The 16,379-nt window shown below is 47.5% G+C and overlaps 1 protein-coding gene and 1 pseudogene across 4 annotated transcripts; both read right to left on the bottom strand.

Moving 5' to 3' along the window:
- Nucleotides 1-1,568: 1,568 nt before the first annotated feature.
- LOC119329894 lies at nucleotides 1,569-3,665 on the bottom strand (annotated as a pseudogene).
- Nucleotides 3,666-3,836: 171 nt separating this feature from the next.
- On the bottom strand, nucleotides 3,837-10,057 carry LOC119329892 (myricetin 3-O-rhamnoside 1,2-glucosyltransferase UGT709G2-like). 4 transcript variants are annotated; one of them, XM_037602992.1, is made up of 6 exons: nucleotides 9,554-10,057; nucleotides 8,205-9,463; nucleotides 7,757-7,988; nucleotides 7,282-7,347; nucleotides 6,284-6,456; nucleotides 3,837-5,504 (listed from the first exon to the last, which is right to left on the bottom strand). In XM_037602992.1, exons 1-6 carry the CDS (start codon nucleotides 9,621-9,623, stop codon nucleotides 4,077-4,079), a joined length of 3,228 nt encoding a protein of 1,075 aa, XP_037458889.1. In that variant the 5' UTR covers nucleotides 9,624-10,057; the 3' UTR covers nucleotides 3,837-4,076. The 4 variants fall into 4 exon arrangements, 3 of the variants coding, with proteins under 3 accessions (XP_037458889.1, XP_037458887.1, XP_037458888.1); XM_037602990.1 differs by lacking the exons at nucleotides 7,282-7,347; nucleotides 7,757-7,988; nucleotides 8,205-9,463; nucleotides 9,554-10,057 and adding an exon at nucleotides 6,657-7,097; XR_005159826.1 differs by having other exon boundaries at nucleotides 5,422-5,897; nucleotides 6,284-9,463.
- Between the last annotated feature and the right edge of the window lie 6,322 nt (nucleotides 10,058-16,379).

Here is a 16,379-nt window from a genome sequence, read left to right as displayed (position 1 = left end):
CTTTGGTGATGGTTTGAGTGCTGCTGCTGAGAGGAGTTGATCACTGTGGCCGGGCCTTTGTTTTTTTCTTTCTTTTTTGTTTTTTTTCAGGCTGTGTGCATCATGAATGTCTTTGCGACATTTTGTTGGTGCAGAGGCTGGGTGTAATTGATATCTCCGCAATATTAATATATTTCCCCTGTCGAAAAAGTGACTACCAAAGTTAAAAAAATGGTACATTTGAATTTAGATCAAAAGAACATAATGGCGGGGAATTGCCTTGAAATGGTGTCAAGTCAGCAGACTGAATTCTACTTACATTTCCTCATCTTCCATATATATATATATATGTTCGGGAAATGCTTAGATTAAGTTGACGTATGAAACTGAACTTCCGTGACAACTTTGGGTACTAACCATGTAGTTTACTCCAAACTAAGACATGAAGAGAAGAAATCTTACCGTTGAGAAACTACACTGTCAAATATATGTGTCTTCGTCCAATCAAGTGACATCTACCCCCTAGTAACACTTACAGTGAGGGTCTGCAGATAAATCTCACCTTTGAAAAGTGAAATATTAATGCCCTGTGTTTTCTTCTGATGAAGCAACATCTGCTCTATAGTAAAACACCTACAATAATGATTTGCCTCTTCAGATTTCACTGCTTCCTTTGCCACTTATCATCTGCATATTCTTGGATCCTACACCGATGAACAAGGACAAAGAAATAAAAGGAAACTCCAGACATTGCAATCACAATAACCCCAAAGCATCATGGGAACCTACAAGATTTAAATGATACGTACATAATTCATCAGAAATAACATGCATCGCTTGACTGCTGAACAGCAAATTACTCTTTGATGAAGCATCTCCGCAAGTGAACTGCAGATATAACTTGATCGCGCTGCGTAAATTTTTCTGAGAAAAACATGATCAGTCCGCATAACTCAAGAATTGCCATTATTTTACATGTAGTGCATGAGAGGCCAACGTAGCCTGTGCTAGTCTTCAGTAACCCTAGGATTCAGACAGGACCTGATGCTGCTGAGCTCCCTGATGAAGCGAACGAGCCGCTCCAACTCAAGACGACAACGACCCCGCCCCGGCGACATCCAGCCTCAACTGCTGCACCATGACTTGGGGTTAGTGAACTACTGTTTGGATGTTTGAAAAAAAGGCCACTCTGAGATGGCAATAGGTTAGTGAACCGCGACGGATTGTTCAAAGAAAAAGCTATTGACCTCGCCAACTGGACTGTTGGGTCTGGTTGCACGGGTATAGAGTTATGTCCAGGTTTTTCTAACATGATTTGTTGAGCAGGTTTGGGCACTGCACACAAACACAAAGAAGTGGACACCTACAAATACTCATATTCATAGGCAAATTTACCCTCCTTAGTGCCGAGTTCAAAGATAAGGCACCTGTCACCCGTAGAAGATGCCGACCCGGTATACTACCAAGCCGACAACACAAGAATCAACCGGTGTGAAAATTGCCTTGAGCTTATTGAGCTGTATATAGGCAAGTACTCGATTTGTATAGCTAGAACACATCTTTATTGTAGATGTGGCATATGACATTAGTTACTTCTTATAAATATAGTCTTCACAAAAAAGATGCAAATACAGTATAATATTCATCATGGAATCGGGAAAATCCCAGTCTTTGAAATACATGAAACTATCAAATACAATCAAAAGGTTGTCATCATAGATACAAAGATCTACGCAAATACATAAAGCCTAGCTGCCTACGCTCGGTTTACAAACTCCCTCAAGGGTTTTTCCAACTGTTTCATGACAGCTTCCCATCCTGCATGTGTTGGGTGCATGTCGTCCCAATAGAAGAATTTGCTCGACTTGTCACACACTGTGTACAGAAGCTCCGCGGATGACTCGCCCTGCTGTCCGCAGTAACCATTCCAATTCAAAGTCTCGCAGCACGGCGATTGTTTGCGCTTGAATTGTTTGGACATCTCTGAGCCTTTGCCTACATTAATGCACATGAAATTGAAAATGTTCAGATAAAGTATTTTAAGTACACAATCAAACCCCATCTAATTAGATTAAGATAATTCTAAAATAATGAGACCCTTGTGAATGCTTGTAGATACATACCTGCTGCATGATCCACAATATTGGCAAAGGCCGTGTACACGTCGATGATGTAGACATTCTTCTTTGATGCCATAACTTGTTTCAGATTATCGTTGTGGATTGATGCACCCAAGTTTTCAAGAATATCACACGTGGTGTAGTTGTTGGTTCGGGTGTGTGATGGCGTGCAACCGATAGGGTGCAAGTTATTGACAAGAACCTTTGTCACCCCAAGCTTCAACAATTGATCCACATTAGCTGCAATCTCTTTTGTCACCTTTCCAATATAAGCATTAATCTACATCGCATATATGAAAATTGTAAGTTAGTAAGATACATCAAATTAGTGTATGCATATATACATTGTGCGTTGATATGATACTCACATCGCTGGGGCTACTTATGCCAATGACGCCAGTGCCTACTTATGCCAATGACGCCAGTGCCTGCATAGTCATTGCCAAAGAAGGCCACGAGCGCTACGGAGCGACTCAATTGATTCTCCATGATGGTCCCGTCCTTGACCATCTTCCTAAAAGTGTCGACCTGCTTGGCGAGGGCGGGGACCTCGTGTGATGTACTGTCCAACACGCCTGCACCACCGGTAGCAAAGGTCATGCCGGATGGGTCGCAGGTTTTCTCTGCCGTGCGGGCATGCGCCGGAGGGGCTTCCTCCAATCCCAGCATTGTTGCTGCAAGTTATCAATAAACAACGAGTATGGTTATAATTGTGATGCACCATAGATTACAGCATAACATGAGATTATAATATGAGTAGTACTTACCGATGAAATCCGACTGGATTTTATAGTTTGAGAAGCGGCCGGACGGAGTATTCGGCCGCGGAAACCCATCGGCATCGATGTAGTTGGAGCCGTAGGGGTAGGCCCATTGCCTCGACATCCTGGTGACTGGGTCGGTCAGAGGAAGGTTCCCGTTGTCGGCGAAGTCATCCCCGAAGACGAAGAAGGTAGCGCTCGACGCCTTCTTCTGATGGCCACCAGCCGGGGCTGGCCGGGCCTCCACGCCATTGGGATTCAGAACGAGCAGGAGGAGGACGAGGCCGAGGGCGGCCGGAAGAAGCTTCATCGATCCCGGCTACTACTGCTGGCCAACTCTTTCGCCAACGAAAAACCAGGAACTAACGTAAAGCGCTTGTCTGCGATGCTGGTACACCATGGCCTGGCCCTCTCTTCAATTGATATATGCTCGTACACCAGGACCGGCAAAGCAAGTCGAAGTCGGGCTTGTGGCCACGACCGGAGTCGGACACGGGTGGACCGATACGAGTCATGGACGGGACGTAGTTCGCTGGCCAAGCCCAGCAGGCAGCAGCTGCTCCTCTCGCGCGAGGCCTGCGCATCGTCCTCCCCTCCTCCGCCCCGCTGCGCACCGCCGTCAGCTCGTCGGCCGCGCTGCCGGTTGTCCTCGCCCCTCCACCGGATCGATGCCATGGGGTTCTCTCCGGTTTTGCTGTTAACCTCCGCCCCAGTTGGAGCCGTCGGCGCGTTACCTTCTGAGCCTGCCTTTGTAGCAGCTCAACGTTGGCGGTTGTCACCTTCTCAGTAACAGTTGCATAGGGGAGGGCTCTTCAAAACCGCAGTTTATACTATATGCTCTAAGCCTCTAACTATATATAGAACATAAGCACTTAACCAGTCGTACTTGAATAGAAAGATGCTCATGCATGCTCATAAGAAGCTGTGTTTCTCATGAGGACTTGCTGGTACTAATAAGCATAATTTTCCCCTTACAAAGTAGAACCAAGTGACTACCAAAGTAAAAATTGGTACATTTGAATTTAGATCACAAGAACATAATTGCGGGGAACTGCCTTGAAATGGTGTCAACTCAACAGACTGAGTTCCTCTTACAATTTCCTCATCTTCCATATATATGTTCGGGAAATGCTAGAATAAGTTCTGAGACTGAATAAGTATGAAACTGAACATGTAGTGCGTGAGAGGCTGTGCTAGTCTTCATTAGTTCTGGGCTTCAACAGGACCTGATGCTGAGCTCCCTGATGAAGCGGACGAGCCGCTCCAACTCGGACGACGACGACCCCACCTGCGCGACATCCAGCCTCAACTGCTGCGCCATAGCTTGGGCCACCCCCCTGATCTCGTCGGACACCATGGCCTCCCTCACCGTCCTCTCAACGACGCCTCTGTCGCAGACGTCCTTCGTGTCCAGCCCCGTCCTCCACACGGCGCCCACGAAGCGGCTGTTGATCTGCTGGTCGGAGAAGAAGGGCCAGCACACCATCGGCACGCCTTCCATGGCGCACTCCAGCGTCGAGTTCCATCCGGCGTGTGTCAGGAAGCAGCCCACCGCCCGGTGCCGCAGCACGTCCCGCTGAGGAGCCCACTCGACAACGTGTGCCTTGCCGCCCTCCACTGCCCCGATGGCTTCTCGGAGGAGCGTGGAGCTGGTCATCTGGACCATGTCCGGCCGGAGCGCCCAGAGGAAGGCATATCCAGTAGCTACCAGGCCGGAGAGGAACTCAGTGAACTGCTCATGCGTGATCACCGCGCGGCTCCCCAGGCTCACATACACGACGGACTGGTCCTCGTGGCTGTCCAGCCACGCCATGCACCCGTCGTCCTCCTGCCACAGGCTTGCGCTTGCGGTGAGCCTTGACCTGGCATGCAGTGGGCCTACAGCAAAGACGTCACTTGTGCGCGACGCAATGTGGGCGAGCGCTGGCTGCTCCATGGACGTGGTGGTGTTGAGTATGAGCGCACATGCCTTGCTGGAGCGAGCGGTGACCTCGGCAAGCTTGAGCATCCAGGGGTCTCCCTCGCCTTGTTCAGTGCAGTAGAGTCCACGAGGAAGATCTCGGCGCCGGAGGAAGCCCTCCATCCCCGGAACGCCGCACACCAGGTCATCCGCAGGGAAGGGGGTCTCGCCGAGCTCAACGAGCTTGGGCATAGACAGGAGCGCCAGGTAGCTGCAGGCGCTGTGCGTGGCGAAGGCGAGCGCCGGGATGCCAAGCTCCTCGGCGACATCGATGGCGAACGGCATGGTGCCATCGGCAACAACGCATGTCACCGGCGCGTCGGCGGACAAGAGCAGGGCACGGTATGCGGCGCTGCTGGTCTTCCGCATGGACTCCAGAAGCTCCAAGAAGCTGCGAGGGTGGTCGTCGGGGAGTCCGTCAGGGATGGAAAGCAAGCGTAGGCGCGGTGGCAGAGGCGCCTGGGGAAGACGGCGGAGGTTGTGCTCGGTGTGGAGGAAGGTGACTTGGAGGCCGGCATCGACGAGGGCGGTGGCGAAATGGAGCATGGGGTTGATGTGTCCCTGCCTTGGCCAGGGGAACACGAGGACGTGCACCGCGGCATCCATCACTCCGGCAAACGGGAGGTCGCCCAACTTGCAAATTTGATGGCAGCTCAGGCCGGCGTTGCTCAGAGTTCCATAGGCCTGATGAAGGAGGAAGAAACCATTGGCGATAAGAACGCTCCAAATTAGAAGTGACCTCCAGTAGGTAGCATCTTTCCAGTTAGCTGTATTTGCCTTGGTACCACACAGACACACACGGTTGGTCCTACTTGCACTATTTGACGTACCGTGTGGTAGACACACTATTTGGACTATTTCCACCCACCGACCCGTGGGTGTACTGTACTGTGACTCTGTACGTGTGATCGAAATTATTTTGTCATCTTCTCCTTTATCATCGTTCTTCTAAACAGATCCAGGTGACATCTAATTTATGCGTGCCCACTCTTTGCTCTTCCAAACATGTTTTGCACTTAGCTATGTGGCCTTGGTGACAACCTGGGTCCTTATCCAGGTGGGATGGCATTGCTATGGCTACATAGAAATGATTTGGTGTTTAATAATGTGATCTGTTGCAATCCATCACGGTATGAAATAACTAAAACTAACCAGATTCAAATGCATTCCAGTGACATAAGTTGAGAGCACTAACCTTTAATAGATTATAAGACAGTAACAAAACAAATGGTAAAGAAGCAAGAGCGTGCATGTGATGTTAAGTTATGCTTGTTCTTAGAGCTGCTAATTGTTTAGCTTCTTTATTTCCAGGTGGAACAAATAAATGGACAATATGAGATTTCCTGGACTACTCCATGTTCATTAGCTGATATTGTTTGCAATCATTCCTTCAGTTCTTTGGAGATGAAACCAGATCATAATCAATATGAAACATATATATGAACATCAGTACCCCAACTAACCTGATAATCCTTGAGAGCGACTAAAACAATTGGCGGACCCTCATGGCGGTGAACCCTTGATGCCTTCTTTGCCAGCAGCATAGTTATTGATTGAACTTGGATGGTCATGTAATTCATGACCTTGGAACAGCAAACGTCCAGCCTCTTGGAATCAGAGTGCCGTGACCATGACCCTGAAGGAAAATTCAGCAAGTCCAAGTTTAAAATCGTCACTGAACATTCAGTACAGTTTAATCATGGGACCCTACAAGATGTAAATGATACAGAAAGCCCAGGAACACCCCAGGCACAAAGGAAACTTAGAGAGCAGCCTGATTGAAGAAACCATTGAGAAAGAATATGAGAAGTTTCATGTCATCAAAGTGACACATACAGAGCACCCAAAGCTTGGCCAGACTTGCACGATGGCACCAAAGTTTTCTAGCTCACCGATTCCTGAAGGGAAGTCTCGAGCAAGTAAGTGTTAATACTTAATAGCAGTAGAGAGTCATTGTGATTAGAAGAGGGCAGCTAATGAACTTAGTTTACGGAGATTCAGAATAGAGATGCATCAGGTTAAAGCAATGTTTCCCTCAAAATACAAATATACTTTCTGAATTTGTAGAGGCACTTTTGAAATTTTGGACAGAGTTTATAAATCTTCCAATACTCTTTGCACATGTGACATGTGTGCTTCTTGAAATAATGGTCAATTAATCTAAAACAGTAAATTTACTTTGCAAAAGAAATTATTTCAGAGAATCATGGGAGCAGCTAAAATTTGCAAAAAAATAAAAGGGAACAATATTCTCAAACTGAAAACCTCAGGGTCATCTTATAGTCATCTAATCAGCACACCAAAATCAACTGACTGAAGGGAGATTTGCCCTAGATATAGATCTTTAACATGTTGGGTACACAACCCAATTCGTCTGCCATTTAAACTCCCATGAATTGATGATGAGAAACCTGTCCTCCATCCTGGAAACCGCTGTTTCTCCTTCACATGAATAATGTACAAACTTGGTGATGAAGATTGGCAGCCCATGACAAAGCAGTTGAATTTCCGAGCAGGGACTCTAACTCTTGAGAGGGTGAGCACACATAAGCCACTACTAGAAATGCCATACGTCAGAGCTTCATCAGCGGAAACTGAGGAAGAACTAGGTTCTAGCTGTGCTATCATTGCCTCAAAGTCCTCGACCATTGGAATGCCATAATCATCAAGTTCAAACCGCTTTTCTGTCAATTTTTCGTACATTCGGTACTTTGCAGATAGTGTCCGAATGCAAGATTTCCTGACACATTCAACTAACATAAGTTGAAGCTCTTTAAAATTGTCAACCTCAGAGAACCATCTTACCCAACGATGAATTATTCCTGCAAACCAACTTATGATTAGCTCATCATCTTGCAAAACAAGGGCTGAAACATGTTTAGGGAAACCTTCAAGATTAGTTACACCATAGCGATTGAGGCACTTCTTGATATAACTAAGAGGCGCATAAATCTTAATGGCAGCATCATCAGGGCAGGTATACATTGATTCCTTATTCTTCAAGCTGGACAACAGTGCTTCTGTAGCAGCAGTTTCTGATGAGATATAATCATTAGCTTGCTTCTGAAAGTTGTTAAAAGCATCTCTGAGTTCCTGCGGAAGTGCTGGTTCAGCAATGTATTTTGACAGGAGCACCTCCTCATTAGCTTCATTTTTGGCATTGATGTCCTGCATCCATACCTTGAGTAAAGTTTTGAACCAATGATCTGTCTTCATGCCCTCTTTCCTAAATTGTGCAATGTGATCCAGCAACGGAGTACTGAGACCAAGTGACTTGATCTCAGACTCCTTTACCCTCCTCAAACCATATGCCAACCACTTCTTTCCTAACCTAAGATTCATAGCATCCCATATCTCTTGCTTCTGACAAGCAAATAAACGGACCTTCTCCTTCAGCTTGTGAACAGTTTTCAGCGCAGCACTTTCTTTTGTTGCGGCCTTAACTACGGTGCCAGCAAACTGCAACCCCCAAGAGTCCTTTTTTACTGGCACAAGACACAATCCATCATCAACTTTCAGGTAAAGCGATTTGCTTAAGTAATCAACAACTTCAGACTTTACAGTTTCTGCTATGTCTCTGGACCCCACAACTGCAACAAAAATCTCATCCATGTATCTGCAAGCATATAATCTCACGTTTGGCTGGCCCTCTGTTTGATCTTCATTATTTAGATCCCCATCCTTCATTTGACTTCTAAACCAGTGACGCAACTTGGAGCCCTGGTTGTCTGTAACATTTTTTGCCCCTGAATAAAGGCCTTCATGTTTCATGCAAATCCTAAATACTTCATGGTCAAAACTGTCAAGATAAATATTCATCAGGATTGGTGCAAGTACTCCTTCTTGAGGAACTCCATGGCCCTTGGGAAACCCTCCAAATACCAAATTGATCACCTCGGCATCAAACATATCTTGCATGAATGCCACTAACTGGTCATCAACGATCTTTTCCTGTATTTGTGAAATAAGCTTCAAGACCACATCACTATCCACCTCCTTGTACAAAGGGACAGTAAAGCACCAATCTGGAAACCCAATTTCAGTGGATATGAACCTCAGAGCTGAGTGATATCCTCGCCCACTCCGACAACCATGTGATATCTTGGAGAACTGAGGCCTGTAAACAACCTCAAGCACCACCCTAACTGCTTCCTGGATAACTTTCAAGTTGAGCCGTGGAAGAACAATGCGCTCTCCTCCTTGCCTCTTTGCAGCTACTGAGAAAGAATTCACAGCGATATCAAACTCTCCGCTTCTGAGCTGCTCAGCCAATGCGATGAAGCAAACATCGTCCCTTGGAGACGCCAGATCGACATTAGAATTCAGCCGGACAATGTCGTAAGCATCCTCCAACGTATCGGCACTAGCCACCACCTTACCCATGAGATCGTAAAACTTGCCGTTCAAATACTGCGCCTTGACCCTCTTTTTTATCCGGAGCTCGGCCAGCCTCTTCCGCTCCATCCGGGACAGGGGCTTCCGCTGCCTCTGAGCAGCAATGGTTGACTCCTCAGCGAGAGAGGCCAGGCTCTTCGCCAGAGACACCGGTGGTTCCTGCGATCCGGCAGCGCTCTCCGCTGCATCCTCGATTCCGTCAAGCAAGAAATGCGCCTTGTAACGCCGGAAGCATGTGGTGTAGCGTCCTAGTTCAAAAAATGCAAAACACAACATTAGCGGCACAATTTTTACTATGTCACAGGAGAGGACGTTAGGATGTCGGATAGGTCACGCACCTTGCTGTGGTGGCCGGTGACTGGAGATGCCCCGGAGGAGGCGGGCACGGCCAGATGCCAGGAAGGACATGGAATCAGCTTCCCTGGTCTAGCGGGGCATTTGGTCGAGCAGGTGGTGTGCACAGGAGGACCAGCGAATGGCGGAGGCGAAGTCCCCCGTCGGTGCTAGATGGGGCTGGATCACCGTGTCCAGCCAACGGACGCCTGGTTCCCTCTCTAGCACCGGCGGTAGATACTGTGGTGGCTGCGCAGCGCCACCCAGTCAGGTGTCTGGCGGGCAGAGAGCGGCGAGGTGGCGACTGGTCCAGGCATCCCGACGGCAGAGCATCCAGCGTCCGATGGGCAGGGGAAATGGGAAGGCTGTGTAGCGGCAAAGGCCAGCGGCGCAAGACGGCGGTCCGTGCGGCGCCGGCGGCGGAGCAGCCGAGCAAGCACCGCCAAAAGAGTCGCGGAGACGGTGGAAAAGCCGGCCGAGCGCCGTCAGTTACCAAAAGACTATCTGAAGTTTTGAACTACTAGTGGCGAACCGCTCCTTTCACCGCCTGGTTTAATCCCGATTTTTTATAAGGAAAAAACCCTTACATATTCAGAGAAGTATTGCAACAGATCAGCCCACCTATCAATCTTGCGTGTTCATGAAAAAAAGCAACAGATCAGTCCACAATCAGAAATGCAAACTCGACAAACAGCAGAAAATGTTCTTCTTCGTCGGTTTCTCTGACCGAACATAGCGTCGTGGTCGAACTTTCAGGGAGAGGAAAATTTTTCACCACACACTACACATTTAGTCATGGACTCACCCACTTACGACGTCGGTCTCACTGCTCCCCCGGCGTAGACGAAGAAATGGATTGAAGGGTTGTTTGGATCGTGACTGTATCTTTTCCTTAAGGCACCTCCAACGCGGACGCTAAAAAAGATTGCTAGGATTAGTGCTAGGATTGATTTCCCTGTAGTTATTCTAGAATCCCGGTCGATTGAAGGAAAATATGTGGCATCGATGCCAGCCGAGGCATCGAGCGCTCCGTTCTTTTCTCCACACAAACTCAGTTGACGAGAGGGCAAGTGCCTACGTACATTTAGATGCATTAAAACTGAACACCCTCCCAACCCTCTCAGGCCATCAGCATTTCTATCAGTTGGATTATCTCTTTTAGACTTTTCTGGCTGTTTGATTCGCTCTTAATCGCGCCCAAATCACACGTACAGGCTTCCTGACGATCGCTAACCTTCTCGGGCCGCTGCTCCGGTGGTTTTTTTGGGTACCTGAGATTCAATTGGGCCTACTGGGCCTGCTCGCGAGCCTGGTCTCTTTCGCTCGCGTGGCGGCTCTTCCCATGGACGACCGAGCTAGGTCGCGAACGATGCGGGAGCGACGGCCATGGCGATCCTGGCGGCTGGGCAGGAATCCTACAGCCTACTGCGACACAGCCTTCCCTGCATCATCGCCTATCACAGCCTCAAGCAATGGTGCACCTCCCTCTTTCTTGATCTCTAGCAGACTAGCAGCAATGTCCACCGCTAAGCGCTAGCTTTCCAGGTAGCAGCACCCCCCCCCCCTCGGTCGTTTTGCTTACTACGACAACACGTCTCCCCGTCTACCTGAGTGCTCAGATCCGGAATGTGGAACGCCACCGCCGCTATCATCCAGGGCCGTATGTTGCCGCCACTGGCCTTGTGGCTCTGAATCAAGGGGATTTGGGCTGGATCAAGAGGATTAGATTTGGGCGTTTATCTATGCATCATGACACCCTCCTCCTCTAGACGTTGCCGTCAAATCCCCTCCTCCCAAGGTAACCAGTCAATCACCTTCATACAACTTTGCAAACTTTTTTTATCGCTGTCTTCCACTCACCCCCGTACGATATTTCATCCAATCTGCGATTTCTCTCTGTTCTGGTGGAGCCAGTTGCAGGTCAAAACGTTGTGCTATGAGGAGGTAAAGGAAATATTTATGGAGGAACTTAATGTTCAGGTATTGGTAGTTCTTTCTAATAATTTTTTCTATGGTGTCATTTGATTAATATAGGTAATTGGTTGTTGCAAAATATAATTACGGTTTGCTCTTTTCAACTTTAGTGATATCATGCCATCATCCTCATAGGTGTGTTCTGCACGTCATGTTCTTTGTAGCTTTCTTGTGTGGAAACAACCAACTAGAAAAGGCAGGAAGTGTGTCTTAGTGATCATGTTTCAGTACTGCACACAAGAAGTTACCCGCTCTGAGTTTTATTTTATGAAGCAGACTTGAATCTTTGCTCCAAGTGGAAGAGAGTGTTACTGTCAGACAGTATTGGTTGCTGTTGCAGGATTACAGTAATAATTTATTAGCTAGGAATTTTTGTCAGCTGAGCATTTTCCTCTAGACGTGTGTGCCATTTGGAATCCCTTCGGTCCAAACCAACTTCTTATCTATGTTCACTCTATGGCGATCCCATATTTTTTTATACTATGTGATTCCTTCATGCTTCTTTCATTGGTTCATATTTTACGATGATTAATTACACGACAAGGAAGGTTTATATTTATCATATTTTTGGTAGAATCGGTTCTATGTGTGTTTGTTCCTTTTCGTTCCATCGAGTTAGGCATGAAATAAGTTCAAGTTCAATTATTGTTTACTTCAGCAAAGTCATGCCTTGTTGTATCAGTGTGTCGGTAGACCTCATTTCCCACTATGCATGTGAGTTGCTTTGAGAACCATGGCAAAACAGATTACAATGTAGTTTTGCTATATTCTTAATGACTTCACTTTGTTTGCATGTGGATAAACTAATAGGCGAGCCCTCTAACTGCAGTTTAACTTATCTACTTAGAGTAGGCCTAAGCGAGCATGGACAAAACTTTTGAATCATCTACCTGACAAATCATAAATTTGTTACATGTAAATATTTTGATGTTCTAATCTAAATGCAATCAGTTGTTTTATATTGTTATTCTAAATATCAAGGTAAATGATTACTTTGTGTAATTCTAATATCTAATTCAACAATTCCTTCCGTCTTATAAATCAAACAACTTCTGCGTATACCATCTATTGAGTTTCAGATGGATGCTAAGATAGCAATGGAACACAAACTTGGTTCCACCGTTAGTACGTGATTCTGAAGTTTTTTAGTTGGAAAAATTTAGTACTTACCACTTGCTCTTCCTACAGTTTCCCCTCTTCTACATATTAGCCGATTAAGTGCCTGAAACGAAACCAAATGCTATATATGCCGGAGCAAGCAAATTATCAAGTACAGTATACTAGAGTTTATGAGCATCTTGAATTCTGTTGCAATATATGTCAACATCCAAAATTTATTTTTCACCTCTTTGAGTTATGAGTAGCAGTAATACTACATGAAGATTATAAATTAGGTAAGTTTTTTTTTTTTGCTCTCTAAAGTACAGACTCAATATGTATAATATTTAATAAACTGGCCTCAAGAACACAAAGGTCTGTTCAATACTTCCATTTCATTTTCCCACTCCTCATAAATACTCATGTTGCTTATTACAGATTGAAGGTATGCCAAAAATTTAAGCAGAAGGCAATGTTTGCTACAGATTCCTTTAAATGTCTATTTCTTTAGTACGTCTCCCCTTAGTATATAATTCATAGAGATAAATTCTGAATAGCTCTAGCCGGGTATAAATTTAGGACCTTTTTTGTATTGTCGAACAAGGTTTCACTGCAATGGGAGCCATAGCTCAAACTTGGAATAGCTCTGTGTCAGATGAAATATAGTTACGCAAGAAGCGAGCTTGCCAATCAGGCTAGACTGTTGTGATGCCCCCGATTTAATCGTACACTAATCATACACGCAAACGTGTACGATCAAGATCAGGGACTCACGGGAAGATATCACAACACAACTCTACAAATAAAATAAGTCATACAAGCATTATATTACAAGCCAGGGGCCTCGAGGGCTCGAATACAAGAGCTCGATCATAGACGAGTCAGCGGAAGCAACAATATCTGAGTACAGACATAAGTTAAACAAGTTTGCCTTAAGAAGGCTAGCACAAACTGGGATACAGATCGAAAGAGGCGCAGGCCTCCTGCCTGGGATCCTCCTAACTACTCCTGGTCGTCGTCAGCGGGCAGCACATAGTAGTAGGCACCTCCAGTGTAGTAGGAGTCGTCGTCGACGGTGGCGTCTGGCTCCTGGGCTCCAGCATCTGGTTGCGACAACCAAGTAGAAGGGATAGGGGGAAAAGAGGGAGAAAGCAACCGTGAGTACTCATCCAAAGTACTCGCAAGCAAGGAGCTACACTACATATGTATGCATTGGTATCAACTGGAATAAGGCTATCATTTGTGGACTGAACTGCAGAATGCCGGAATAAGAGGGGGATAGCTAGTCCTTTCGAAGACTACGCTTCTGGCAGCCTCCGTCTTGCAGCATGTAGAAGAGAGTAGACTGAAGTCCTCCAAGTATCATCACGTAGCATAATCCTAACCAATGATCCTCCCCTCGTCGCCCTGTGAGAGAGCGATCACCGGTTGTATCTGGCACTTGGAAGGGTGTGTTTTATTAAGTATCCGGTTCTAGTTGTCATAAGGTCAAGGTACAACTCCAAGTCGTCATGTTACCGAAGATCACGGCTATTCGAATAGATTAACTTCCCTGCAGGGGTGCACCACATAACCCAACACGCTCGATCCCATTTGGCCGGACACACTTTTCTGGGTCATGCCCGACCGCGGAAGATCAACACGTCGCAGCCCCACCTAGGCACAACAGAGAGGCCAGCACGCCGGTCTAAACCTAAGCGCATAGGGGTCTGGGCCCATCGCCCATAGCACACCTGCACGTTGCGTACGCGGCTGGAAAGCAGACCTAGCAACCTCCATTACAAAGGAAGTCACGTTACGCGGTCCAACCCGGCGCGCGCCGCTCAGTCGCTGGCGTCACGAAGTGCTTCGGCTGATACCACGACGTCGAGTGCCCATAACTGTCCCCGCGTAGATGGTTAGTGCGTATAGGCCAGTAGCCAGACTCAGATCAAACACCAAGATCTCGTTAAACGTGTTAAGTATCCGCGAACATCGACCAGGGCCAGGCCCACCTCTCTCCTAGGTGGTCTCAACCTGCCATGCCGCTCCGCCTCAAAGTAACCGTCGGGGGCCGTCGGGAACCCAGACCCACCTCTACCGGGATGGAGCCACCTGCCCCTTCAGCCCCCATCTCCGAATAGTATCACAGGTAATGTAACTGTGTAAAGTATATCGTATATGCCCGTGATCACCTCCCGAAGTGATCACGGCCCAGTAGTATAGCATGGCAGACAGACAAGAGTGTAGGGCCACTGATGGAACACTAGCATCCTATACTAAGCAGTAGGATAGCAGGTAATGGTAACAATAGTAGAAGCAAGGACAGGCTATGCATCAGGATAGGAATAACGGAAAGCAGTAACATGCTACACTACTCTAATGCAAGCAATATAGAGAAAAGAGTAGGCGATATCTGGTGATCAAAGGAGGGGCTTGCCTGGTTGCTCTGGCAAGAGAGAGGGGTCGTCAACACCGTAGTCGTACTGGGTAGCAGCGGCGTCGGTCTCGGTGTCTAGCGGAAGAAGAGGGGGGAAGAAACAATGAATATAATGCAAACAGATGCATAACGATACATGACAAGACAAGTAACGGTGCTAGGGGTGCCCTAACGCGGTATTAGGTGATACCAGTGAAGGGGGGTAACATCCGGGAAAGTATCCCCGGTGTTTCGCGTTTTCGGACAGATGAACCGGAGGTGAAATGTTGCAGGTTCACTATGCTAGGGACGCGTGGCGGACGAACGGGCTGCGTATCCGAATTCGTCTCGTCATTCTGAGCAACTTTCATATACAAAGTTTTTTCATCCGAATTACGGTTTGTTTACTATTAATTTTCTAAGTTTTAAACATTTTCTAGAATTTCTGAATTTACTTTAATTTGAATTAATAAACAGATAAATTGCTATGGGTACACAGGAGTGTACCCATCAACATGTGCATGTGTATGAGATGTGGGGCCCTATTGACTGCCAAGTCAGCAGTCAACAGTCAAAGATGAGAGGGTTGACTAGTCCAACTGACATAATGGGCCCACATGTCATTGAAAGGTGTGTTCGATCTTATCCACAGAAATAGTAAAAGGGGCAGTCCCACCTGTCATAGGGACATTTTGCTTTAACAGATTAGTTAGTAGATGGGGCCCGTTTGTCATAGTCTCAGGTTAACTAAACATGGTTAATTTGTTTTAACTAAACGATTAGGTTAATCTAATCCAGATTAATTAAGTTAATTAATTCTTTAATTAATTAATTAATTAATGTTTTAATTATTATATTTTTTGTTATTCTTTTTCTTTTTTTAACGTTCTGGTGGTGGGGGCCCCATGTCAGTGGCCCAAAGGCCATATCGGTTCGGGCCAAGGGGCGCCAGGAGCGGGCGCCTGCCCGTAGGGAGCACGGCAGGGCGAAGCCAGTGGCCGGGACGGCCTGCAGGCGGCGCGCGCGGTCCCGCGTGGAGAGGGACTGGCCTTGGCCAAGCCAGATGGGCGCGGCCCCGGTGCGCTGGTCGCGGCGATGGCGGGGTCCAGCAGGGAGGCGAGCGGGGCATGTGCGGGAGGGGGCAGGAGTGGCGCGGTACGCGCGCGCGAGCGATGCACGGCGAGGGAGAGGCAAGCGCGAGGGGGGGACGGCCGCGACGGCGGAGGTGGCTCCGGCAGGGAGCAACAGCAGGCAGTGGTCGCTGCGGAGCGGGCAAGGGGCGGGGCCGCAGAGTGAGGACGGCGAGCGCGGGAAGCAGGGCCGTAGGCGGAGCGCGACGGAGATGGGGGGAGGGCGAGGCG

The sequence above is a fragment of the Triticum dicoccoides genome, chromosome 7A (genome assembly GCF_002162155.2).
Source record: "Triticum dicoccoides isolate Atlit2015 ecotype Zavitan chromosome 7A, WEW_v2.0, whole genome shotgun sequence".
NCBI lineage: Eukaryota > Viridiplantae > Streptophyta > Magnoliopsida > Poales > Poaceae > Triticum > Triticum dicoccoides.
The sequence above is the reverse complement of the archived record's forward strand: the minus strand, read 5'-3'. Positions and strand labels throughout refer to the sequence as shown.

Excerpts from the sequence above, each read along its gene's own strand:
- LOC119329892 (XM_037602992.1), bottom strand. The coding sequence starts at position 9,623 with ATGTCCTTCCTGGCATCTGGCCGTGCCCGCCTCCTCCGGGGCATCTCC. Across the intron at positions 6,457-7,281 it reads CAATCTTCATCACCAAGTTT|GGTCATGGTCACGGCACTCT; the intron begins GTACATTATTCA and ends ATTTTCCTTCAG. Across the intron at positions 5,505-6,283 it reads TCGCTCTCAAGGATTATCAG|GCCTATGGAACTCTGAGCAA; the intron begins GTTAGTTGGGGT and ends CTCCTTCATCAG.